Source organism: Argopecten irradians, chromosome 2, assembly GCF_041381155.1.
Source record: "Argopecten irradians isolate NY chromosome 2, Ai_NY, whole genome shotgun sequence".
In the NCBI taxonomy this organism is placed as follows: domain Eukaryota; kingdom Metazoa; phylum Mollusca; class Bivalvia; order Pectinida; family Pectinidae; genus Argopecten; species Argopecten irradians.
In genome coordinates, this window is record NC_091135.1 from 2,962,781 (window position 1) to 2,990,734 (window position 27,954).

At 34.3% G+C, this 27,954-nt stretch overlaps 1 protein-coding gene and 1 long non-coding RNA gene across 2 annotated transcripts; one reads left to right on the forward strand and one right to left on the reverse strand.

Moving 5' to 3' along the window:
• The first annotated feature begins 643 nt into the window (after positions 1–643).
• LOC138314143 (uncharacterized) lies at positions 644–16,386 on the forward strand. Its single transcript, XR_011207338.1, has 3 exons — positions 644–1,034; positions 13,894–13,996; positions 15,195–16,386. It is a non-coding gene; the product is annotated as an uncharacterized lncRNA (long non-coding RNA).
• LOC138314142 (uncharacterized) lies at positions 16,191–23,873 on the reverse strand. The gene is made up of 4 exons (XM_069254319.1): positions 23,695–23,873; positions 21,995–22,617; positions 20,676–20,789; positions 16,191–19,366 (listed from the first exon to the last, which is right to left on the reverse strand). The coding sequence occupies exons 1-4, from the start codon at positions 23,713–23,715 to the stop codon at positions 19,204–19,206; spliced, it is 921 nt and encodes a 306-aa protein (XP_069110420.1). The 5' UTR covers positions 23,716–23,873; the 3' UTR covers positions 16,191–19,203.
• Positions 23,874–27,954: the final 4,081 nt, after the last annotated feature.

Below are 27,954 nucleotides of genomic sequence, written 5' to 3' on the forward strand. Positions count from 1 at the left end.
CCACGTCCTTTCCATTTTCTCAATTCCCTCATTTGACCTCCACGTCCTTTACATTTTCTCAATTCCCTCATTTGACCTCCACGTCCTTTCCATTTTCTCAATTCCCTCATTTGACCTCCACTTCCTTTCCATTTTCTCCATTTCCTCCTTTGACCCAAACGTCCTTTCCATTTTCTCTAATCCCTCCTTTAACCCCCACGTCCTTTACATTTTCTGCATTCCCTCCTTTAACCCCCGCGTCCTTTCCATTTTCTCCATTGCCTCCTTTGACCCCCATGTCCTTTCCATTTTCTCTATTCCCTCCGTTAACCCCCACGTCCTTTCCATTTTCTCCACTTCCTCCTTTGACCCTCACGTCCTTTCCATTTTCTCCACTTCCTCCTTTGACCCCCAGGCCCTTTACATTATGCTGTAACACCCGTCGCATCCCAATGTATCTTTCTATTGTCCCTTCCTCTCATTTTACCCCCATTCTATTTAGAACTACCTTCTCTCTTTCGCTTTTGATTTCTCCCGCCCGTTTTATTTGTTCTATTGACTGGCGCTCCTGCTATCCCTCAGTTACCTCCTCCCGTCTCCCTTTCATTTATGACTGTTCCCTCCTCCCTCTCATACCCCCAGATCCTTTGAATTGGCCTTTTCTCACTCTGAACCGTCCATTCCCTTCATTGTCCTTTCAGCTCCTTTGATCTCGCTATTCATTTCCAGATCTTCATCATCGTGATATCTTGTTTTCTATCTACCCTGTGCCTGTCCCTCTTTACATACATCGACTTCACATCTTTTTACATATTCTCCCTCGCCTCCCCCTCCCATCCTACTGCTGAACTAACCATTATGACGGGACTATATACACATACACACATCATTCTTTACGACTAACTACTGAGGTGTTTGAGGTTATCTCAGGAGAGTGTCTTAAAACCTCAAAACATACAGACTGACATAAAGTTTACTGGAAAAAAACGTTTTTATTAATCTTGATGGACAACATTCTCTGGAAATCTGGCGTTGGCGTATGACGTCGCTGAGAGGTAAATCCATTTCTATTTTTGTTGTATATTTTATACCACAGCACACGACACAGGGACGATCAGTGAATGTTCTGGAATTCTACTATAGAATTCTGTACTGTACATAATATATGCGATATCAGTTTTGGAGAATTTTAATATTTATTTCAAAGCTCCTTTGTTTTTATTTTGGTCAATCAGATCCGCTATTTATATAGTAACAACATCGTACTGCACGCCCTGTTGTTGTCCAGGTTGATTGTCCAGTATAAATATTGAAGGGGTGTTCAATAAGAGTTTCTAACCGCTGTACTACGTAATACACTGTAGGCTCCCATCACATCTGTTCAACAGTACTATAATTGTATAATGATGCATCCAAATAATTTTGATATTAATTTCGATACCACAATTTCTATTATTTACGTTAGTGCTTATATGTTTTATTAGTTTATAATATTTGATATATGATGTATACTTTATCACACAAATGTAGAATGCGATGACTAAACACAGAGTGTAACAATAGTGTGGAAAACTTCATAATATTGGACAATTAACTCTGGCTAATTGATAGTGGCCCAATGGATAGTGACCCATGTTTGACAAATACTGATCGTGCGTGCTTTTATGTCCCTTTCTCATTTGTGCATAACATACAAATTTTTGTCACCGGTTTTTTATTAACAATAATGATTTAAGACTTGTGTAAGTCAATGAATATTGCGTCATAAAATGTAATGTTAGCGAGAGTGTTGTGGTAGGTCAGATATATTTTCCGTTAAATATATTGATGTTGTACGGGAAAATGAAAATAAGAAATCTATGAAATAAAAGAATTGTGATGTTTAAGACAATAATGCAGTACCAGTTTAAAGAGGGATAAACAACGAAAGAAAATAATTTCATTTAAAATCAAACTGCAACATAAAATTACTTCTTATTTGTGCCTAAGTCAAAATGTAATGATGGCGATACTAATGAGACATTACAAAACAACTTCGTAATATTCAAATATGATAACCCCGGGAGTTATATCAAGCGAGCGTCAGCTCCGTAATCGGCAGCATTATTCTCACAGATCTAGGTCAATTTGATGCAATTAATTCCCTTCTCAAATGAAAATCGGATGATGGTTTAAATCGAAATTCATATCCAGAAACTTGAGTCCAGACTTATACCAAAAAACGGAAACCTATTTCTCCTTGTAGTATTAATTAAGATCAACGTCCTTTTCTAAGTGATATTCTTTAGTTTACACTGCCAGTATATCAATAACCACTAGTTTGATATATACTGAAGTAATATACTCAATCTATAGAACGTTGTCGAAATGTGAAGGTGGAAACTGGAGCACTTTCATATTGACACAAACTGTGATTTTACCTTGAGTACGCGTTTGAACTCTTCCAATACAAGGACCGGGAAATTAAAGTTCATGACGGACACACAGGATGAGAGAGTCTACAAATGTACAAGTCATGTAGAAGTTGTCATTGTATCATAATATTGTATTATGTAGAGTGAAATATGACTTATGTTGAACCAGCATTTAAGATTGGAGGGGAAACCGGATCTTTATTGGAGACTTAGTATATACATATGTACTTCAAATTGGGGAAAATGAAAACAGATTTTAATCTTAATATAACAACACTTAAGTAATTCAAGTTATTACAATGGCATCACCTGAATATGTAATATCGTACGATCTGTAATATGAGACTCTGATTAAGATTGTGTGTGGAATTTTCCTTTCAATGTGATTTCATTGGGAAATACATGCATACTAACTAATTAAGTGGTTCAGAAAACGCACATGATCTTACGATACTGTAAATCCGTGTAATAAAATTACACAATATTTTGAAATGTAGTTTTCAAAAAGTTCTTCGTCATCACTAATGACTCTTACAATAGCCAAACAAATTAGTGGTGTCGCCAAAAATTACTAGTTTTGCTAAATACAACTTTGTCTTTTGTAAAACATTTTATGAATCCATACAAGTCAAAGCTACTTAAATGTTCTCTTGTTTAACAACCATTGAGTGTTCTTTATTAAACCCCCTATATACCTATTATACTTCTAGAAGTTTACCATTTTGACAATGTTGTAGTTTTGTTATTAATTCATTCAATCGTCAACTTAATACATTATAGTAAAAGAACATTACATACCGACTCTTTGGCCGAATCTTATGCCAGCACCATGTGTATATTTGTTATTAGATATTATTCCAATTTGTTAATAAATAATTGCCCTTTATGAATATTTGCGCACAATAGTTGACACACTGAATTGTGTCGTGTCTGGATATCAGAGGACACGTTACTTATTACAGCTGTTGTTTATTATTTGTACTAAAATTTCAGTCGTTTAAAGTTATATGTGTCGTAAGTGGGCGAAAATTTATAAAAAATATTTTTTGCAGTAATCTATTAAAAACCATCAGATGTGATGAATTACGTTTGAAAATCATTCAAATGGACAGACAAACGTGTATGATGCCTTATAAACATTAGTTACAGCACCGAAATTATAAACTATAAAATTCTTGTTTGTTACGCCTTATGTGTGTTTGATGGAAAAGCACCTGCAGAAATCAATTACAATACTAATGACACTACAGAAACGTGAAATTAATTTTTATACCACAACTTGACTTCATGGTCAGACCGTATGTACTCAATTCACTACACGGCTGATATAAATATACGGATTTTTGGTAGTACTGCCGTGTTTAGTTCTTATTTGTACTTGTAGAATTAAAACTAATATGATGCAATGGGGACAACCTACGTCATCGGAAGTGATATCGGGCACACAAAAACAATGAAAAAACGCCCGCTTCAAGATGAAAAGCGGCTGAAATTATCACATAAAAGCAATGCATCTCCTAAACCTATCGCGCGTCAAAGACAGTGTATTGTTAGAGACTCTGTGAAACTATTAGATATCGTCAAACTAGCTCAGATAATGCAAACACCTCGACACAATATTTTTCGACAGCAGGGATATCGGTCACATTTTATTCAATAAAACGTAACAAGTTGTAAAAAATAAATTTTGCTGCCACAAAACCGTCCCGTTTACTAATATGTAATGTATGACTATTGAAAGAAAATATTTCATTCATTATATCTTTTAGTGAAGAAACATAGACGGCGCTTAATTAGAAATTATGAAAGTGATATCGGTCACACTTAGAACTTTAGGGGTAACGGTCACATCCAAAGTTACGAAAACTGAATATTACAGCATTGTACATGTAGTCGTTATTTACGCATTCATGCAACTCCAGTGGAAAAGCGCCAATACACTTTTATTGAATTTATCTGATCTTGAAAGATGACTTTTTAACCGATTATCAGCAAATGGTTGGCGAGCTATAAAAAACCTTTCCCCCATTGTCATCCATCCGTCTTTTGTTTCTGTTATTTCTCTGAAAGTACTGGAGGGGTTTCATATGTAGATCCAGTTATGTATAAAATATTTCGGGATCAATCAGAAATCGAGATGGGAAACAAGAAAAAATAATTTGTTTCGATACAAATACATGTATTTGCCAGAGAGTATTAAGGATCTATTTTAAATTCCATGTTTAGAAAGTCATCTTTCTTGATTCTAATAGCTGAACATGCTGCTATGGTTCAAATTCCACATGTAAGCATAGTTATGCATATTTCATTTTGGGACCGATCCATTGACACAATGGCCAACTGGTAGTCATCTTTTGTTTTCATATAGGAGTTATTACCCATATTTATGTACTTAATGGACCTTTCTGGAATTTTATAAGTACTATCTCTCTCTTTACCATTGTTGTGCATAATGCAACAATTAAAGCGCGGTAGTCGACAACTTGAAGTTCGTTGCCATGTAGACATACAATTATTAAATATCTTGTTTGATATAGTTATTTTGATATTCATTTATGTCATAGGGTTGTATTTATTAATGCTCATTTTTGGGACAGATAATATTACAAAATAATGAATATTTGGCTATCAAATAATAATATTGGAAATTTTTGACTACCACGGTGCTTAATAGCATTCATATACATGTAGATATATTTACTTTTTCACTGCACCCCCACTATTTATACTTACCAAGTGCATTTGACATTCAGGGGTGCATGATCTGCTATCCGCCTATTTTCATGTAACGTCATAATTTTTGTGCCATCGATCACATAAACTATAGTTGTTTCGTCCTTGACGATATTGCTTTTTTCCTTAGATATGCAAATATCTTTAAATGTTATCATACAATTGTTATCAAATGAAAATGCGTCCAGTTGAAAATTAGGGGAGCATGAATGCCAACTGGACATCGGCTAATTCAACATGAAGCGCTAAAGATATTGGACCCACATATCAAACTGACTAATTTGCAAATCCAATGGTAGACGTCACGATATTTCCTGGGGCTATTGTTATCGACTGATTTGCTTTTATAATTTGTTTGCATATGATCATTTGTGATATTGTTGTTAAGATATAATCTATTTACCTTTTCAATCGTTATTGTGTGTTTATTTGTATAAAGCAAATTATTGAGTTGAAAATCTTTGATGAAACTATCAGTGAACTGTCATGAAGAACTGTACAAACGCTATCAGCTAAAAACCCTCAGTGATCCTGTCTATCATGTATTCACGTATCTCTGTTGCTTATAGATTAGTGTGGTTTTCCATTTGTTTACAACGGATGCCTTTACATCTTTAAGTTTTATGTAGTTTCGTGTATATTGTCAATGCGAAGTTTTTAAATTATAATTACTTTAACACAGAAACGTACTTCAAAATAGTACAATGGTACTACATGGAGATGTAATTTGTCTTGGTAAGGGTTGCCCCAGTTCCACTTTGCTTCAGCAAGCATTCCACGCAAAGGCAATGCAAGAACAAATGGGTATGTACAAATACATGTATAAACAAAAACAAAACAATATACAGTGTACGAATAACCAAAGTATTCAGCAAAAAAATAGTTACGATAATAGTTAATGATGTTTCATGTATCTCGGTAGTATTTCCTCTTGAATGATTAGACAAGGAAAACAAAGCTGCAATATTTCAGCAATCTTTACAAAGCGACAAACCATTTCAAAAACTTTGGATTTGACCGTTACCATGTGAACGACATTCTTTTCAAAAACAACAAAACGCCAATTATACAGGTACGTCACTTTTGAAGCGGATAAAATGAACTATAGTTACTACTTGAAATATAAGGTAATTTATATCAGTAAATAACAATAAAATTACGAAATTTACACTTGACATATTTTCAGTGAAAAAATTGTGACCGAACGCCACGCTGTCGAAACAAAAAACGGACGGATGACGAGCAATGGACGAAAGGCGATTTCAATAGCTCGCCAACCATTTGCTGATAGTGGGTTAAAAGTCGTCTTTCAAGATCAGATTAATTCAATGGAGTCGCATGCTGCTTAAATAACGACTACATGTACAATGCTTTTATATTCAGTTTTAGTTACTTTGGATGTGACCGTTACCCCTAAAGTTCTAAGTGTGACCAATATCCCTTTTATAATTTCTAATAAAGCACCGTCTATGTTTCTCCACTAGCAGATATAACGATTGAAATATTTTCTTTCAACATTCATATATTACACTTTAGTAAACGGGACAGTTTTGTGACAGCAAAATTTGTTTATTTACAACTTATAACGTGTTTGTGAAAAAATGTGACCGATATCCCTGCTGTCGAAAAATATTGTGTCGAGGTGTTTGCATTATTTGAGCTAGTTTGACGATATCTAATAGTTTCACAGAGTCTGTAACAATACACTGTCTTTGACGCACGATAGGTTTAGAAGATGCATTGCTTTTATGTGATAATTTCAGCCGCTTTTCATCTTGAAGCGGGCGTTTTTTCATTGTTTTTGTGTGCCCGATATCCCTTCCGATGACGTAGGTTGTCCCCATTGTGTAATATATTGTAATTCTCAAAATGTTGGTAATTGTTGGTGGTGTCTTGGTTCTTGAGTATCAAAATTACGGCACATATAACTTTTAGGCACGTATAGTGGCTGCATAGCCAATGTTTAAATAGAAATTGTTTGTTAGTAGATTATTCTTTTAATAACTTTTAAGATCAAACAATTAAATAAATCAAAAGATAATTAGTAACACTGGCTGATTAAGGCGTTGTTTTATGCTACAGGTATATTGGGGCGTAAAAAGACTAACTTTCGTTGATAACTCGTGCAAACCTTCACTTATTTTTATTTCAATTCAGTAAACGATTTTAATCATTATCCTATTCACATATTAACTTATAATTGGTCTAATTCACGTACAACGTGATACGCGATAATGTATGTGCGGGACTATTGTTTCTATTGGTGACGAAATCATGCTGGGTCACTGGAGATACAAATACCATACATGAATTAGTTCCATTATAGTAAATGGAATCTCGAGTTACCGTGGAACAACCATCGACTTTCGGCCCCGGTCTTGTTAATACCTCACACAGATCACAAACATAATCATAGAATGGCAGTCACCTTAATCACTTAGTAACTCCTGTCTATTTAAATAAACATGTGACTGCTTCTAAACACTATTATTTATCATGTAAACATCATTAATTAGATGCATTAACCAAGTTTGTCAATATGCTGGAAATGACCCGATAACTGTATGTATATATTACTGGCATGATAATGTGTGCGCGTGAATGCACGTGATGTGTGCAGTGACGTTGACCCTGGAGCGAACACTAACGAGACAGGATCCTCCCAGCTATGATATAATGCACGAACATTTCTGCCCGCTCTGAACCGTCCCTGGAAAAAGCTTAGTTAGCATGCTTTGTCTAAAATATTTTGTTTTCTAAATGCACAAAAGCATTTTCTGAATATAAATTAACATCGATTAGAGTGAATTATCAATGTGTTATTTTTTGTTAGTTTTAGATGTTTCTATAACGAAATGATGCAATGGTTACCTATCATACAAGCTAACCAGTCGTGTGTCAGTACATGACAATGCATCTAACTCCAGCATTCATAGATTCGCACATATTAATACATATCACTTGGTTACAGTCGTTTTCTTCTCGCATTTGCCTCGAAAATATTTTCTGCAATCTGGTTTTAATAAGGCTGGTGTGTCATTGCTAGACTTTATAGTACATATCGGCTACATGTAACTCTTATTTCTCGGCGGCGGAGCATCCCCTTGTGAGCCCCATCGCCATCATGTTGTTCTGATAGATGTTATATAACGGATGATGTCGAATGGCTTAATTTGACATATTAGTTTGGAGGTCTTTTGTCAAACGTGGACTTAATTCTCGAGAATCAGGTAAGCTACTAATTAAGCGTTAATTAAAGGTAATTACTTTTATCACGTGACATTGACTAGTATACGATGCCGATTACTTTACCCAAGTGTCGACACATCTCGATTGGGTGTTGACTAATATGATATGTAGAGGGATGTCGTGTAGGTCTATGACTTTTGTTTAGATGACAGGTCATAAAGTCGCACGTGATTACGAAAGCACTTGTCGTTTAGCCGACAAACAATTCTGCTGAGCAATGAATTACTGAATATGGTGAGGGCTATTACTACGGTAATAATGAGTTTCAATTGTTATCGTCAATTTATACGTTTTTATGAATTTATTAGTACGATCAACATCCACTGTAAGTTCTTCGTGAATTGATGGATGGAAATCGATAGGTTTCCTACCATTGCATTACAGTCAAATGATCACACAACAGAACTTTGTCGAGAACCTCTATCCAAAATAATAACATAAAAATCGGTAGGGTAAAATGGACAAAGGTATTGAAGATAGTCAATACCCTCGGCCAAAGATACTGTTTACAGCCATCAACACCAAACCAAGCAAGTTTAATCAAGACACAACAGTCTGTGTAAGATTCATAATACTTAATCATGTTACCTGTATAACTCGGATATGTACGGAAATGTGTCTTGCGTATCAGGAAATACCACATTTCAAAAAGAAAGAAAAAAGGAAAGAAAGAACAAAAGAATCGTGAAGTTAATTTAGATGCACAATACCATCAATATTATATATCAGAACCTAAATATTTTGTGTTGTTGTGAATAGGACTCATAGAAAGAAGAAGCGTTACAAGCAGTCCTTTCGGACCACTGATTATGGTGACCGCCTTATATCACTACGGCCCAATAGTCCGAAGGCCCGGCAGTCCGAAGGCCCATTAGTCCTAAGGCCCGTTAGTCCGAAGGCCCGATAGTTCGAAAACAGTTAATATAATTGGAATTTATATGCGAACAGTACTTGAAATGAAACACACGATTTGTTGTAAACTTGCTAAGGTATACATACATGTATGTGACTATGTAATTGATACGGGAAATGATATGAAACAACGAAATGTAGCGTATTTTCAAAAAAAGCATAATCTTGAAATACATAAACGTATCTGATATTAAAGAGTATTATTTTTTATATGTACAATGCAATCCTGTTTAATAACCCCCCCCCCAAAAAAAAAAAAATATCATTATGCGGACCATTTCCATCATTATGGGTAGAATAAACAATTCAAAGAATGGGGAAGCAAAAATAAGTCGTTAAATACATGTATATATTGTACAATGAAAACGATGTTTACATGTATAATAAAAGTCATTTTCGGTAAGATTTGATTATATACATCATTTATGCATGGAGCAATGTTAATCCTAATGCAATACAGTGTACAAAAGGCTAACAATTTTAAAGCTTGCATGTTTGTAAGATAATCCGTAAAATGTATGCTTGTGATATATCCTATAAAATGTAAGATGTTATTTTTATTATTTTTTTATTAATTTTTTTCATTCTGATGTTATTTTGACCTCCATGAAGAAATGACAACTTGCTGTCCATAGAAATTGTCAGATCAGCAGTGCCGAAAAATAACAACTCTATAACTTGCAATATTTACTAATTTTCGGACTAACGGGGCTTCGGACTATTGTGCGTTCGGACTAACGGGGCTTCGGACTATTGTGCGTTCGGACTAACGGGGCTTCGGACTATTGGGCGTTCTGACTAAAGGGCCTTCGGACTATTGGGCGTTCGGACTAAAGGGCCTTCGAACTATTGGGCCTTCGGACTAACGGGCCTTCGAACTATTGGGCCTTCGGACCAATGGGCCGTAGGGATATAAGGGTGTCACCCTGATTATCTTCAAAGAATAGTGAAACGTTTTACGAATCGAGTGGCTATTGACTGACGTTGGCATGAATTACAAGTGTATTTACTAATTTTCGGACTAACGGGGCTTCGGACTATTGTGCGTTCAGACTAACGGGGCTTCGGACTATTGGGCGTTAGGACTAAAGGGCGTTCGGACTATTGGGCGTTCGGACTAAAGGGCGTTCGGACTATTGGGCGTTCGGACTAACGGGGCTTTGGACTATTGGGCGTTCGGACTAACGGGGCTTCGGACTATTGGACGTTCGGACTATTGGGCGTTCGGACTAACGAGGCTTCGGGCTATTGGGCGTTCGAACTAAAGGGCCTTCGGACTATTGGGCTTTCGGACTAAAGGGCGTTCGGACTAAAGGGCCTTCGGACAATTGGGCGTTCGGACTAAAGGAACTTCGGATTATTGGGCGTTCGGACTAACGGGCCTTCGTACTATTGGGCCTTCGGACTAACGGACCTTCGAACTATTGGGCCTTCGGACTAACGGGCCTTCGAACTATTGGGCCTTCGGACCAATGGGCCGTAGGGATATAAGGGTGTCACCCTGATTATCTTCAAAGAACAGTGAAACGTTTTAAGAATCGAGTGGCTATTGACTGACGTTGGCATGAATTACAAGTGTATATCTATGTTGACGAAATTCGTATTTTGATAAAGAAAGTGCGGTTCTATTACCACGACGTTTTCTTTTATAAGTAATATTAAGACATTCCATCACGTGTGTGTATAGTAAATCCGTTTGGTCGTGTATCATGTCTATGACTTAATGTCTCTCAGTATCATCGCGGCAGTACCATGTCATTATAGACGGCCACAGAGTATGGCATACTTTATACAGGTATACAGGGCAATATCCTTGAGATAATCACACTTTATTGCGCAAATAAATGGATCATCAGATTTATCACATCAATGTTGGAAAATATGCTGAAGAAAAGCTTCCAGATTCCTCTTCTATATCGTTATGTATAGTACAACCTTACACTTACAGGTTACAAACTCTGTTTATTACGTGTAATATACGCTCTCATTGAACATATGGCTAGACAGAGGCATATGTACGGATTGTAATTTTTCTTAACTTCTTAAAGTCTCAAGAAAAAATATACTCTTTTAAAGGGACAATTCAGTCTAAGAGTACATCAAAATTTGCACATATTTCAGAAACAAGCCAGTTCTAACAGAAATTAGATTAGTTGGTTTTACTGTGATATGCCAGAAAAGCCCACTGTAGTGAAATGTATGTGAAATGTTCAAACTCTCTTACTGTCCGCCATAACACATAGTGTTCGGATGTCTTGTATGCCGAACCCTGGCCCTTGCAAGTGTACATGTATTAAAGGTTTTTTTTTCTTCTTCTTTTTTTTATTTATTTATTTTTTTTGTCTAGAAATACTCGTATCGCTCTTGCAGTAGTGTGTTTACCTTATTAGATGCATTTCAAAATGATTGCATTTATTAAACGTTTGTGACTTTGGCTCGGGTATGGGTGCAGCGTACATGTTGTACCTGCTTAATTGTATTGATCAACGATTCGGAATTTCAACGGTATCAATCAAAATACTTAACAATGTCGTGGAATTTGCCAATATTTCTTGTTATATGTTTCATAAAGAATGTAGTGTAGAACAATACATTTATGTCATATTTTGCTTCGTGGTTATGTAACAGAATTAGCTTCACTGAATTGTCCCGTTAAGTATTCATTTTTAGAGATAATATCCGTTTAATAATCGTATTAAAGTACATCTTAAGATAACCTTATATAAATATTTTGTGACCAATATAACATACAATATAACATATGGATTTGTTTGTTATTTAGTGTGTCTTGGTAGAGGGACAGATATGTCAAATATGTATCTAACAAATATATGTTTGTAAGGATTCAGTACTAAATTAACATATACCGTTGCTATTTCAAAAATATACTTACACTTGAATTTATTTAAGAAACAAAAATATATATGGTGTGTATAGTCGTTGACCTTACTCGACTGATATTGTTTCCTACTTCCAAAGTGTAGTTTTCCTGTTCATATCTGCTAAACATAGCGTAACTATATATTTATATATATATATATATATATAAGCCCACAATCACAGTATCTGTAGGTGATTATTGCACATGTGATTTATCACATACGTCTTCATATGTAATCCATACTACGTGTAGAAATAAAGGTTTGATATATATATATATCATTTGAATAAATATTGTATTGCATTCATAGTTGCTTTCCTCGTGATGATAACCACAGTTATCTAAAACTTCCTAATAGACCTACCATGAATAATTTGTCATATATCATATTACCGTCGCCTAGTAAATTATGGATTCATAAAGAAATTACAAACAAAAACTTCACACGGATAAGGACAATGTGTTTACAAGCGTTCCGTATACAAAGTAACTAGTTCAATATCTGTTATATTTTTATCACAGAATTCGACTGATATCCAGTAGCTTCCTGTGATAGATTTATGGTCCTACAATTCTCCCAGGATTGCACACAAATTGAATTATGCGCGTTATGATAAATTTGTCTGCAATCCTGGGAGAATTAAAATATCATAAATCCCCCCAAAAGGCAGTTTAAGCCTTAGATTTATGTTTTCTGTTATTTTTCTAACCCAATCTGTAATGCATGCTGTCATCGTTATTGATAAATCAAATTTTTCGCTGCTCCGTCAGTGGAGCATCTTCTTGTGACGTCATAGGTACCTCTGACATCATAATAGCTCCGACGACATTCGTGGTAAGAAAATCCACATAAATAAACATAAAATCATCTGTAAACTTCCAACATTTTAATCAATACGTTCCATATTTAGGATATTCGACATTTCAAATTCAGATATTGGTGGGAATAATATAGAGTAAATTGTGTTTTTTTTCATTCCGGTAGCATGCAAGAATACACACAAAAGTGTGCATTGTGCCATTACGTCAAGACGTAGGTCAGAACGACGTCAAAAACATGTTTTACATACCACTACACCAAACCAATGTGAACTATGGAGAATAATGATATCATTAACACCCTTTTGGTTTGGTAAGGTTATATTGTGTCAGTCCCGAACAAAGAGAAATAGGTTTGCATACGTCACTAGTGTTGTATTACCTGAGAAATATCTCATGAGCAGACAATACATTGTGACATCATGACTGGACATCAGTAAAAACAACGTGACGTCAGGATTCGAAGATGTCGTAAAAAATGGGGCCTTTGGTGGATTTTTGAGGAATATTTTGACGTTGGACTTCTTGAACCCTAAACTTAATGTAGCAGATGAAGTTTACTGTAGTTATGTAGGACATTTTATCACATAATCCACCTGATTTCAAATAAATTTGCACGTATGATATTTTTGCATACATTACTAGTACAATATAACCTGGAACGATTTCCATTGACCGGAAATTCATTATGACGTCATGACAGTAACAAGTTAAAAAAACAAACAAACAAACAAAACGCCAGGAAATAATGACGTGACGTCAGGATTTCGAGGACGGCGGGACATAATATACGGTAAATCCCGCCTCAGGAACTACGTGTTTATGTATTACTTTTAATGACAACTTGAGTGATCTTTATATGCAGGTTTGACTTAACTTATTGGTTTGTTATCACTTGTTTTACAGTTCACAGCTGTAACGCCAGCCACAAGAATGACGAGGTGCCCCTCACACGATGACGTCATGTGAACCCGCGCGTAGTGTAGTCATGCGTGAACTCCCCGTGATGGTAAGGGCACTTCTGACAATAATGAACATTTATTAACCATTTTATACGGCAAACAGTTAGCTAATCACCAAACTGTCAAAGAACATATTCTTTTATTCTGTAACTCTTTCCTTTGGATAACCCAGCTGGGAAATTTGTTTAAAATTGTTCAAGGATCTGCTCTGTGCTCTGGTGAGGTTTCAGTCTCGTTGAAGTCTCGTTTCAATTTTAATCAAAGTGTGTTTGTGATTTTCAAAAACTAATTGTCTCAATTTGTATCAAGTTGCTATAAAGAAATATGTAAAAAAAAAAGGGGGGGGGGGACTTCTCATGCTTGTAGAATTGTTTATACCCAAATTTTAAGAAATGACTAATATGGCGAATATTTTGAAAAGTTTGATTGCTTACGCTTTGTAGAGAGATGAAATTTCACACTTTTTTACTTCAATATTCTTACTTAACTCGCCGGTGCTGCAAAATATTTAGCTTTATCATGTTAGTTTTTGCTGTAAATCACAATTGACGTCAAATAGCCATCTTTGATTCAAAATAGATTAAAAATTAAGCGCTTCACCATATTATGTTTATTACATTTTTTACTTTGGTATGAATTTCTTTTCCAAATATCTGTATTACAAAAAAAAAAAAAAAAAGATAGTTATCAGAAATTTTTTACTTTTCACCAGAGTAGATCCTCAATTCGATTTTCTATGACAATTGTAGACTGAATTAACAGAACAATTATACAGACTTTTGAAAGGTAATAATAAAACCAGAGATACACATTGTAATTGTTTAAGAAGACACACCTGTCCACTATATAGCAGTTTTAAAGTAGATACTATGATAAGCTTACACGAATCTTTGTTGATTATTCTGATTTTTCTAATTTCTGTAGAATTTCTGTCCACTATATAGCAGTTTTAAAGTAGATACTATGATAAGCTTACACGAATCTTTGTTGATTATTCTGATTTTTCTAATTTCTGTAGAATTTCTGTCCACTATATAGCAGTTTTAAAGTAGATACTATGATAAGCTTACACGAATCTTTGTTGATTATTCTGATTTTTCTAATTTCTGTAGAATTATGCCCTGTCTTACTTAGTACTGAACAAATTTTATTATTCTTAACTAATTATTTAAAATTGAAAAAAAAGTATTCATATATTGGTAATTTGTATTACATGTATGGCTTCATCAATTACTTTCGTTGTAGAAAAATCCTCCTTTATATACAGCCTTTGGATGTCTAAGTCACAGGCGTGATGTTTTCAGCCGGAGAGAGCGTCAAAAGGGGATCCCTTGTGCTTATAGCGATCTTCGTTTTCATCGGTAACTGTGTCTCCATAGCAATACCGTTACCAAGTATTGTGAAGCAAAATGTCACACATTTCAACGATACGGCGGTCCATTCACATTCCACTCAAGCAGACCGCTGTATTCACTGCATTTTACCATCGGGTGAGGACTTTCAACACAACGCTTTCATTAAAAGGCCACCGGAGACTTACGTAGCATTTAAAGAAAGCACAGCTGTATTTGAATGCATTCCTAGCTTATTTAACATCTCAAGTGATGACGTCACAGTCACGTGGACAATTCCGTTTTCAGTTCCTGTGACGTCATATGATAAACTACATTCCGAGGATGCAACAGGTGCTTTTATTACCCCAAATAGTTCCATTCTAATTATGAAGAATGTTCAGCCAGAATTTTCCGGAATTTACCAATGTGTGGTTGAGACCTCGGACAGTACCATCATAGCTGAAATGAACCTGATTGTACGGATTTATGTGATTGATTTATATAGCTGGTTAATCGCCGGAATTCCTGGATTTTTACTCATTTCTATGTGTATTGTAATTACGTTTTTCTACTGTAGGATTGAAAAGAACCGTCGAGAATTTTATCGGGCACGACGGATTATTAAGGAGCAACAAGTTTTGTATAAATATTAATTTATTTCAAAAACGAAGTTCGAACAGAAATTTGGGGGAAAAACATTTCTCTGCGCTATTTTATGATTTTCAATCCGTCCTTATAATTTCGCATCAGTTCATATTCCTATTTTTAGGTCGAATATTTTGATCGTACCCCATCTTCATCTTTGACCGTCAGCGGTATATCTCCGGTCACTTTATTTATCTCTACACCTACCTGTAAATGTTTTTTGAAACAAAGACAAAACCATTCAACAAAATCAAAACAAAACTTATTTCAATCTGATGCATTTTAGTTTTATTTCATTCAACCCTCCTAGAGTTTATATCCCATATTTCAACAGTTTGCACGTAATCCTTTGTTTAGTAAAGTTATCTCGAATTACAAAACTACATGAAAATACATCACACATGAGTTGTATCAATGTGTTAAGATATTTGGTCATTACAATAAAACGTGTTCCAGTTTCTGTTGAGTTTATTCTGGAATTGTTATATACGATAGTTTATACTATAACTATGCATGTTTCACTGGGGAAATATTCATATGATTAATTCCATAGCGTTTGGTTATCGTTTGTGTTTACACACCTACGGCGCCTCTGATTGGTCAACTACAAAATCTCTTGTTTCCAATAGGCTTTCATTTTTCATGCCGCATTTTCTTTTAATTTGCATTGCATTTACTTATAAAAGAGAGTTGCTTATTTAAAATATCAAATACCAGAAAATTGGGTCTCTATTTAGGAACTATATTTTATGTCGAAAAAATATTGATCACCAGGGTATACATATAGAGCTAATGTTATGGGATAAACAGGTTCTCCATCGCGTGACTGTTATTTATCATTTTATCTTAACTTTTGTTTTCAAATTTTACAAAGACACTAAAGCTCGTGTCCTTTCAAAATTTGAACTCGAGTTTGATAAAAATGTAAGACAACAGTCACTTGTAGTAGGGGAACATATGTATATCTGTCATAAGATAACCATAACGAATTACATATTCTATATACAAGCACTACTCTAAGACACACATTCTATAATACAGTGTCATCTAAGGCTCGTCAGAGTGCTAGGGTCAAGGTATGCTTAACCTATCAAAAAACTGCCACGAAACGAATATGGATGAATTTTAAACTTTTAAATTTAAAACAACATTAAATGATAAATATCGCCATAAATAAATACATCCGGCTTTATTTTACAAGCTATAAAAATTCAGACAATGTTAATGCTTAGAAAACAGTTTGCACACCTAAAGTCGGTTCTGATATTCTACTTCAAAGCAGTTTTGTTTAATCTTTAATGTAATGTGTGTATGGTACCCGGGGTATTCGTTGGTTAAAGTAACAGCCTAAAACCTTTGCAGGATTTTTTTTTTCAGTTCTGTAAATAAACAAAAATAATTACCTTTGAAATATCGTCATTTTTTCATTTAGTTCCAAACCAAAAGCGGTCTTAAACATTATTGTTTATGTTGATTTGTACAAGATCAAATCATAAAAAATATGATGAAATATCTTATATCTGGTAATTTGGGTCCTGATACCATTCACCACAACTGCATTCCTACGCGAAAGTGTATAATTAACGCAATTATTATGCCAAAGATTTGGTGTTTAGCGAAGCATAAGTATTCTAAGTTAGAAAGGTTTAAAATAGATACATATATGTAGGTATAAACCAACCAAAAGTTTGGTACATCAAATACTTCTTCCTTCAAATAAGGAGACACGCCTGAATGAACGAGAAATGATTACATTGAGTGAAATATGGTATGACGTGTATTCTAATATTCTATTATGGCCCTTTCCAGAGGGAACTGTTCTCTTATGGTGTTGTCTGGCGAGGTATAGTCCCCGTGTCGAAGACGAGGGGACTATGCCTCGCAAGACAACACAATAGGAGAACTGTTCCCGAGGGAAAGGGCCATAATAGATTTAGTATATAACATGACATTTATTATGACGTCATAAATTTGGACGCGTGTTCATTCCCGGGGGACCATATACTTTAGTATAGTTCCCGTAGTTAGCTAGGTATAGTCTCCCGTTGTCAAGAAGGACAGAGAACTGTCGCAAAAGAGACCATGGCTGTTATCCAATCGTATTCCTAGTAATTATCATGTGATGTACTAAATCATCATATATATTAAGTACCATAGGCAAAATAAAAAGCAAAATTAATAATTAAAAACACAATGGAGAATATACACAAAGCATGACACTTCTGCAAAAAATAAATTCACTAGACTTGCGTTCATGCACGACACCATACTTTTTGTGATAAGTCCATGATATTTGAATATCAAAATCACTAAACACGCCAGTGTAATAACCAGTGGGAGCACTTTGTCGACCGAAAAACTAACGTAACCTTCAAAACTATCCTGGTTTTATTTCTAATTATTTTATATGTAAATGATTAACAAATAACATAAAACATATTTTATCTTAAATCTTCATTACAAAATATAAATTAGATACTAAATCTAAAAAAATTACAATATCAATTATCTACATTATTTAAAATGAAAGAAAAGAAAATTCTACCAGATCAGAATTATATAATATCTTGCTTTTAACTCATTAATCCTTTGAAATAACATTTGCACATCTTCAATTTTCCGTGAAATTTTGACAGAAGTTAGAATTAAGAAATTATGAATTTTACAAAGAATCAATGTGGAACTGGACTTTTCCACTTCTACAATCTCATCATGGATGTTAAAGGCCCACTACTTTTCCGAAGCGAAATTGAAAGGTTCCTTAAAACAATAATAACATTCGAAAATACATATGGATGGCCTAAGATGAGGTAACTACACCAAACATATTCTAGATTTCCTGCGTGATATATGATAACTGTGGAGATTAATGTCGCTGATTTAATTTGATGTCTGGCGCAGTGAGTTTTAACTACCGCGCGGTATTTAAGACGACTGCGGGAATTTTAAGACGACCCGCGTCATGAAAATTAACATTTTATCTATTTCAATATTTTTTTCTTCAGGAAATGATGAGTGTTGTATTAACAGTAAGTTAATAACTTTTGCGACTCTACAAAATTATCGATCTCCTTTACATTCCCATTTTAAACAAATAAAAGCCGTTTCGGAAATGTTGTGGGCCTTTAAGTTGAGAAGACGCTAATGCCTAAATGTAACCCACCAATCACAATAAATGCTGTTTTGTTTAATGCTTTTATACGTGAATGAAACCATGTTATGTTTCATATCAGATCTGAAAACCGATTGGTTTTTCGATGTAATGACTTCATTTGTCATGTATCTTGATTGGTACAATTCAGTTTTTTGCAGGAACAGTACATGGGCAACTTGAATTTATCGAATTTCATGTTTGGTCCTTCTTCGTTTGCTCCATCTGTATGTACAAGTAGCCACAGGATAACTGATTCCTGTCGGCATTCTTTACATGTTCCGTTCCTGAAAATAATGGCACACATTAGAAATTCAAGTTGAGCTAGACATACATACATGTAACTAGTTTTGGTAAATACATTTAATAGAGAAGATCAAACGGCGAAGGAATAAACATATATAAAAAGTAATGGCAGTGTTCTTTATCTATGGTATCGATGGTGCTGTTCGCTTTTATGTTCGCTTTTACCTTTTCAATAACAACAATAATTGGAATATTAGCCAACGTTGCCTGGCATAAATCGAGAGCGCTAATGATCCCCACGACGTCCGCAATGGAGGAAGTTTCTACTACAATTTATCTGCGCGGTATCTTTTCTACAGTCTGGTATCGTGTTATTTCATTTTTAGGTTTATTATGTACTTTGTTTAGCGTCCAATTGGCATCACCTTTTAAAATATGTTTTCTTTAATCAATAAAAGTCTTACTAGTAATGTATGAAGAAAACAAAATATGTGCTTAAATTTAACAGTAAATCTATGTTTATCATCTGTAATCATTGTAATAAAATAGGTCGCTAATTATAATGTACTACAACCAGATATGCTAGTCGTCTTCTTTTGGTACACACCGCCGGGAAAAGTCTTAATATTTTGATACTGCAATTAAAAACAGCTCTCTAAAATCTTCTCATTATATAATTGTAGTTACAATTTGTAACAAAATCCAGTTGTTCTATAATAAGTAGGAAACATGTGTAGTCTATATAGCATGTTACAACGTTGTTTGACTTCGTAGGTAGTCGTTAACTGTGTCGTCACATTTATGTAAGCGTAACGTCATATCTTTCAAAGAAACGATTATATTTGCCTCAATTTTAAAATTAATCGTTGCATACCCGCTAGGGGAGATAAATATAGGTTTTTATTATATTTTTCAGAATGAAAAATAAGGTTTAAAAGTGAAATTACATGTATATGTGGTATTTTTCATCCGAGTAAACATAGCAGTTTTGATATTTTCACTCAATATTGACCAACCAGAACACATTATTTCTCTCCATATAATGAAAATATCGTTTTGGCGGCAATACCTTCTCTTGGAAAAAATCAAACCAAAAATGTAATATTACGTAATTTTTCATTTTTAATTGTTGGAACATTTATATGTGGTAATATATTACTTATGATAATTTTCTTCGAAAGTAGTGGCTCGCGAGGTAAAATATTGATATTTTTAACTCGTGCGACATATCAGACGAAATATAACTGATATTCATACAAAAAACAAGGAATATCCTCTATATAATAGGCGACAATGGAAAGGTTCAATCTCACCATGTACGGACACGGCGCAACAAAGTGTTTAACTTACCTACACTCCTGCGGGACAGGGATGACTTGGAAAAGACTTTTAAGACTGACGATCATTGTTTTGACACCGTCGACATTATTCCTCTCCCCTTCCACTAGCTCGTATTTCGTTTTGCTGGAAAATAAAACAATCCCAACAATATAATTATTGAATTAATTTTCAGAAGAAAAAATATATGTTAGTATTAACATGTGGGGATTTGTTGTAAATGCTATGTAGAGCGAATGGGTGCTAAATGGTTTATCTCTAAACTCTATTTTTGGAAGACATAAAGGAAGTAGCAATATTATTTATCAGTTGGTATTCATTAAATAATTATTTACATGTTCATAGCTTAAATTTGCACCATCTCCGTTTAAATATTGCCATCAATATCAATACAGATTGTAGCCCTGCCCAACAACACTTTCTCATACGTTATGCATGAGCGAGACCTCATTCAATCTCATTGGCTGACTGAAATGGATAGTTGTTATGCTCCTTTCAGGACACCACGTAATTTATCTTTGGCGTAACCATCACACTAGAGACACCATTTTTTGTTGAAACAGGGCTACTATCGTCTTAGTAAAGGCACTTTCAATAGTTGTGTAGGATGATTTGAAAGGAACATTATCGCCATTTCCAACGGTAGTAACCATTTTTGTGAAGCCATTTGTAACAACACCAGACACTTGACCAGATTTTGGAGGGGGGGGGGGGGGGTCATCGGCTTTTTGAAGTTTTCGATTTAGTCAGGTGTCAGAATTAAGAGAAGTCATTGTCTATATTAAATAGATTTCCAAAGTAAAAATTAGTCGTCTAACAAACCCATTACCAGTTCGTGCTTGCACGTGGTACATATCTGTACCCTCGTATGAGATAGAAAGACCTCACACCGGTAAAATGGCGGATATCACTGTCCGGGGTAAGAAAAAAACTGTTATTCACAATTTTGGTTAACTGTTGACCATGGAATGTTACTGCAAATTTTCGACGAATTTGGTTCAGTGGTGTTAGAGAAGAAGTCGAAAAGTAAATTGTTTATCGTCGCAAGACGGACGACGCACGACGGACGACAGATGACGGACGACGACGGATAAAATGCTATTTGAATAGTTCACTTGAGACTTCGTCGCAGGTGACCTACTAAAAATTACATACCGTTTACACGTTTATTTTTTTCGGGTCAAATTTTTGAAATTTCCGTTGCAAATCGGAAACGAATTGTAATTTCGAATATTACATTAGTACTTAAAATTATGTGTTACAAAAGGTAGCTGCTTATTTTAGATATAGTGCTAAATGATCTGCCTGTTATTTCTCTAATAAGTACTTACGTTGGGCAACAGTTGTCATGGTCATGGTCGTTGTCACTGTCATCTCGTACGGACCTGGCGTTGTCGGCCGGAATAGACCCAAAGTTATCGCTTCGAATGGACCCAAAGTCAGCGTTTAAATTGAGATTTGATCTAGTCTCTAAGATGTTCATCTCCTCGATTTCTTCGCGAGTATGGAAAAGACCTGGAAAAGTCTTCATGACCTTGATCGGATCCATTTTATCAGAGTGGTTGGAAATGTCACCTTTATTCATGTGTTCTGTGTATATATTCCCATCTCTATCCATTAGTCCGTCATGTTTGCCTTCAATGTCAAGATCTGTGCTTCCTTCATGACTTTCAATTCCATTGACAATGCTAGTGTCAGGTTGGTTGCTGCCATCGTCTATAACAATAGCAGTATCTGAATGGGACGTTTCCATGGCATCAGTCATTGGCAGTGTGCTGTGATCGTCAGAATCAGTTTCGTGACGGTCAGCATTGTTAGATATATTTTTCAAAGCTAGTACTTCAGCATCTGAATCACAAGATGAAACAATTCCTTGATCGAGTTCAGTAGTATCACATTCTGCCAGCATCACACAGGAAATTCGTATGAACAAAAATACCATGAGCGTCACCCACTGTAAAGTAAATTAGCAAAACAAAACATATTAGCAAACTATATCAGAAGTTTTAAATAACTTTATATCTAACGTGAGTTTGGAGATATAAATTTGTTTTTCATATTTTGTTTTCAAAATATGGCACAATGTATAAATAATTAACCAGTATAGCGCCAACAATTGCAATAAACGAATCAGATATTTATAAAATGTTCGTAAAAATGCTACGATGTTAAAAATAATTAAGAAAGCTTGCATTGATGGAATAAATATCTGTATGATCAAACTAAAACACAAACTTAAGGTTTTCTCGGAAAATAACATCAAACTGCATTCAAACTCAAGGCTATGGTTCAAAGATCCAAAAAGTTAGATTGGTAAATATGAAAATGGGTCGGTGAAAAACATACACGAACAGAAAATTTCATTATAAACTAATTTTCTTATCAACGTAATGATACTACATATGTATTATATAGCATTTGAGATGAATATACAATACGCATAAATAGCTACACCTCGCTTATAATGGGTTTTTTTATATTTAATTTAGTTGAACAAATATTATTTCAATATTCTTATTGATCATTAATATAGTTTTGACATAACATAAATGATATATCCGTGAATGCATGTATATTTTAATAAACATTTGTCAAGTACCAATTTGCAATATTTTCTTTACATTTTCCGGAACATTGATATCATGTTCTAACATATATGGTAAATCATACTATATTTATTTCCCATATCTATTACTCTCAATATTCACATCTTGTTTACAATTGGGATTGGAGTTAAGAATGCGGCTATTAATGGGATAGAGAAACAGCCGACTTACCCACGAAAACGCACGTGAGTTGGGGGTCCAGTAGTAAGACAATACATTGGCCATAACATACCCTCGGTAATCTTATATACTTACAGACAATAACTAAATCATTAATATCATCGATACCTTCTCCGATGAATTAATGTATATAGTGTATAACCTGCTATCCTACAAAATGTTGACCATCGACCACTACACTTGAAGTTCATGGAACACATGATATTGTCAGAATATTGTAGAATCGAAACAAACAGCATACAAACCTTCATGTCCTCTGAATTCATATCCTTCTTCACCTTCTTTCATAAACAAATGCTTCATCCTAGCTGATTTCTTGTATTTATTCCAAACCCCAGGGAAATTCCTTAATTGGTGTTATTTCCACATAAGATTAAAGCAACACTGATTGAATGTTTATTTTCTATGTCACGTGATATCCTTTCCTTTTTCGTGATGCGCTAGTGAATGACTCTCAAGTGGGAATACACGTAGTGATCAAGTCATATATCCTATTTAAAAGGCTTGGTTAGCTTTTGGGTAGCTTGATTGAGTATCTAACACAAGCTTTGTTATTTATCCTATACTGCATGGAACAAATTATCATAGATATTTCATTGTGAGTATCGCTAAATAGATACTTATCATTAAAGTTGTCTCAAACAAAACTAATGATGAATATCACAGCTATGATATTTAAAACTCTGTGTAAAGTTACTAGTCCTTACATTGATTCTACATATATTTTACGGATGTGTTTAAAATAACAAGTTTTACGTACCTACTGATTGGCTTATTAGATTCATTTTACGTCAAGATAGCAATATCACACTTCGTACATTCATCGGAATACCCAGGAAAGATTCTTTTGAAGAAAATGTATGATATTCTGATGAAATTATGAATAAGTCATAATATTAATCGGCTGACATTTAATAACCTTTTTTGGGCGTTTGTACATAGTAAGTTGTACACTTAAACGGAACACTGTTTTTTATTATTTTTTATTTCATTATCGGATTCGTAATCAGGGTGGGGGACCACGCCACTCGAAATGATGTTTCATAGAACGATGGCGACAAATCCTTCCACTTCAGACGTTTTCTCCAAGCAGAACAGCTTATATTATCATTCAATCGCTTAAAACCATCCATTTTGGAGAACATTCTGCAGATTCTGAAAGACCATGCGATCGGCAGTTTGAGACTGGACAAGTTTCACGGACAGAAGTAAATTTACTTACAAATCAACATTTAATCCAACTTTTTCATATAATTTCACATATATTACTCGACATGGTGTTAAGGTATATGATTTCACATATATTACTCGACATGGTGTTAAGGTATATAATTTCACATATATTACTTGACATGGTGTTAAGGTATATAATTTCACATTTATTACTCGACATGGTGTTAAGGTATATGATTTCACATATATTACTCGACATGGTGTTAAGGTATATGATTTCACATATATTACTCGACATGGTGTTAAGGTATATGATTTCACATATATTACTTGACATGGTGTTAAGGTATATAATTTCACATATATTACTTGACATGGTGTTAAGGTATATAATTTCACATATATTACTTGACATGGTGTTAAGGTATATAATTTCACATATATTACTTGACATGGTGTTAAGGTATATAATTTCACATATATTACTCGACATGGTGTTAAGGTATATAATTTCACATATATTACTCGACATGGTGTTAAGGTATATAATTTCACATATATTACTCGACATGGTGTTAAGGTATATGATTTCACATATATTACTCGACATGGTGTTAAGGTATATGATTTCACATCTATTACTCGACATGGTGTTAAGGTATATGATTTCACATATATTACTTGACATGGTGTTAAGGTATATGATTTCACATATATTACTTGACATGGTGTTAAGGTATATGATTTCACATATATTACTTGACATGGTGTTAAGGTATATGATTTCACATATATTACTCGACATGGTGTTAAGGTATATGATTTCACATATATTACTCGACATGGTGTTAAGGTATATGATTTCACATATATTACTTGACATGGTGTTAAGGTATATGATTTCACATATATTACTTGACATGGTGTTAAGGTATATGATTTCACATATATTACTTGACATGGTGTTAAGGTATATGATTTCACATATATTACTCGACATGGTGTTAAGGTATATGATTTCACATATATTACTTGACATGGTGTTAAGGTATATGATTTCACATATATTACTTGACATGGTGTTAAGGTATATAATTTCACATATATTACTTGACATGGTGTTAAGGTATATAATTTCACATATATTACTCGACATGGTGTTAAGGTATATAATTTCACATATATTACTCGACATGGTGTTAAGGTATATAATTTCACATATATTACTCGACATGGTGTTAAGGTATATAATTTCACATATATTACTTGACATGGTGTTAAGGTATATAATTTCACATATATTACTTGACATGGTGTTAAGGTATATGGTTTCATTCCGTAACGGAGTAAATGTAAATTATTGTAGGGCAAATTACAGTAAGAATTCCATGGTATAATATGTGTAGATTTGGAACACTGTCTAACAGGAAACAGGAAACGGAAATCACCACAAGATCCAGCATTGCGCAAGACAGTATCCAAAGTCACACTCTCGCGAATTACAAAATTACACGTTGAAAAAAAAATCAAAATGAAACATCGGTGAAAGATAAACCTTCCAATTAAATGCTTAACTGAGTATAACGCTTACATTTTGTCCTGAATCTTAACTAAAAAGCTGTTTTACGTGACTATTTGATTCGGAATTTTACGCCTGGTTACAGAGATTGACGTTGAGATAATATGCATTAAAGGCCCACTACCTTTCCGAAACGGCTTTTAATTTTTGAAATGGGAATGTAAAACGAGATCAATAATTTTGTAGAGTCGCAAAAGTTATTAACTTACTGTTAATACTACACGTATCATCACCTCCTGAACAATTTGATTGAAATAGATAAAACGTTTATTTTCATAACGCGGGTCTTCTTATGTTTCCCGTCGTCGTCCTAAATACCGTGCAGTAGTTGACTATCACTGCGCCAGACGACAAAACAGCGAAATGACTCTCAGCTGTTTTCATATATTACACAGGAAATCTTGCATATATAGTGTTTGGAGTTGTAACCTCATCTTAGGCCATCGATATGTATTTTCTGATATAGTATTTATGTTTTTAATAAACCTTTATATTTTGCTCCGGAAAGGTAGCGAACCTTTAAAAAGTAGAAGTGAAATATGCCAAATATATTTTTTTTTTTTTGGTTATAAACTCAATGCCAGTAATTCAATGCACAAAATAAGTAATAAGAACAAAACACATGACATCGTAGTCCGCTAAACCTGCCTATATTATTAGGCTTTTTTGCATAATATATATTAGGCAATTTAAATATAAAAAAAAGCCTAATAATATAGGCAGGTTTAGCGGACTAATGACATCGATAAGTCTGATGGGCCAAGGGAGATAACACTTTCGCCATTTGAAATCCTTTATTTACCTGCCATCTAAACTGCATTCATAACAATATACATGTATACATGTATCTCTATTTGCTACAGTTTAAATAAAACAACAAACAAAAGAATGAATTAACTACTGCGCTCTCAGATTTTTTTTATATGGTATGTGCAAAGTTTTCCGCCTTTGAGAGATTATTCCAGTTGAATATTTTTTTTTCCTGATATGTAGATAACGACTGTCAATACATGTATATTACTAGATATAAAACATCCATCAATAGTGTTGAACTGAAGGAATTTGCATCCAATCTCGTTCTGATGTTATAATCCTAACTACATACATTTGCATATTTTTACATATAACTGAGCTCTTCTGAGGCTTTGCCTTAAATTTAAATTCATATTCAGTGCGTAGCTCTTCGTGCCTTCAATGCACACAATAAGCAATAAGACAAAACACATAACATCGATAAGAGTTCAATCGCCGGATGGGTCAGGGGAGAAAACACTTTAATCGTTAGAAATCCGCTATTTTAGCATATAAACTGCATTCATAACAATCATATATTTCTATTTGGTAACAGTTTTTAAAAACCAACAAACAAAAGAATGGATTAACTGCATGCTGTGCTCTCAGCTAGTCAATCGCCGGATGGGTCAGAGGGGATAACTCTTCAATCGTTAGAAACACCTGCTTGGCTACAAAAATGCTTGACTCTCTAGAAAACTATAAATTTACATGTAAGCGAGACATGACTGTTAAAAACGCAAAAACAAAAATTGTCATTTTTGTAACGGGAGAATTGTAAAAGAAAATCAATCATGGAATTTTAAAAGCGATACAATCAAAATGGTTGACGAGTTACTTGTGAGTGTTACTCAGATATAATGGAAAATTTGTAAGAGTCAACAAAATATCTTTGTACAAGGGAGTGAAGCCCTTTTTTGCTATTAAATGTATCCTATGCTATATATAGGGAAATGATTCT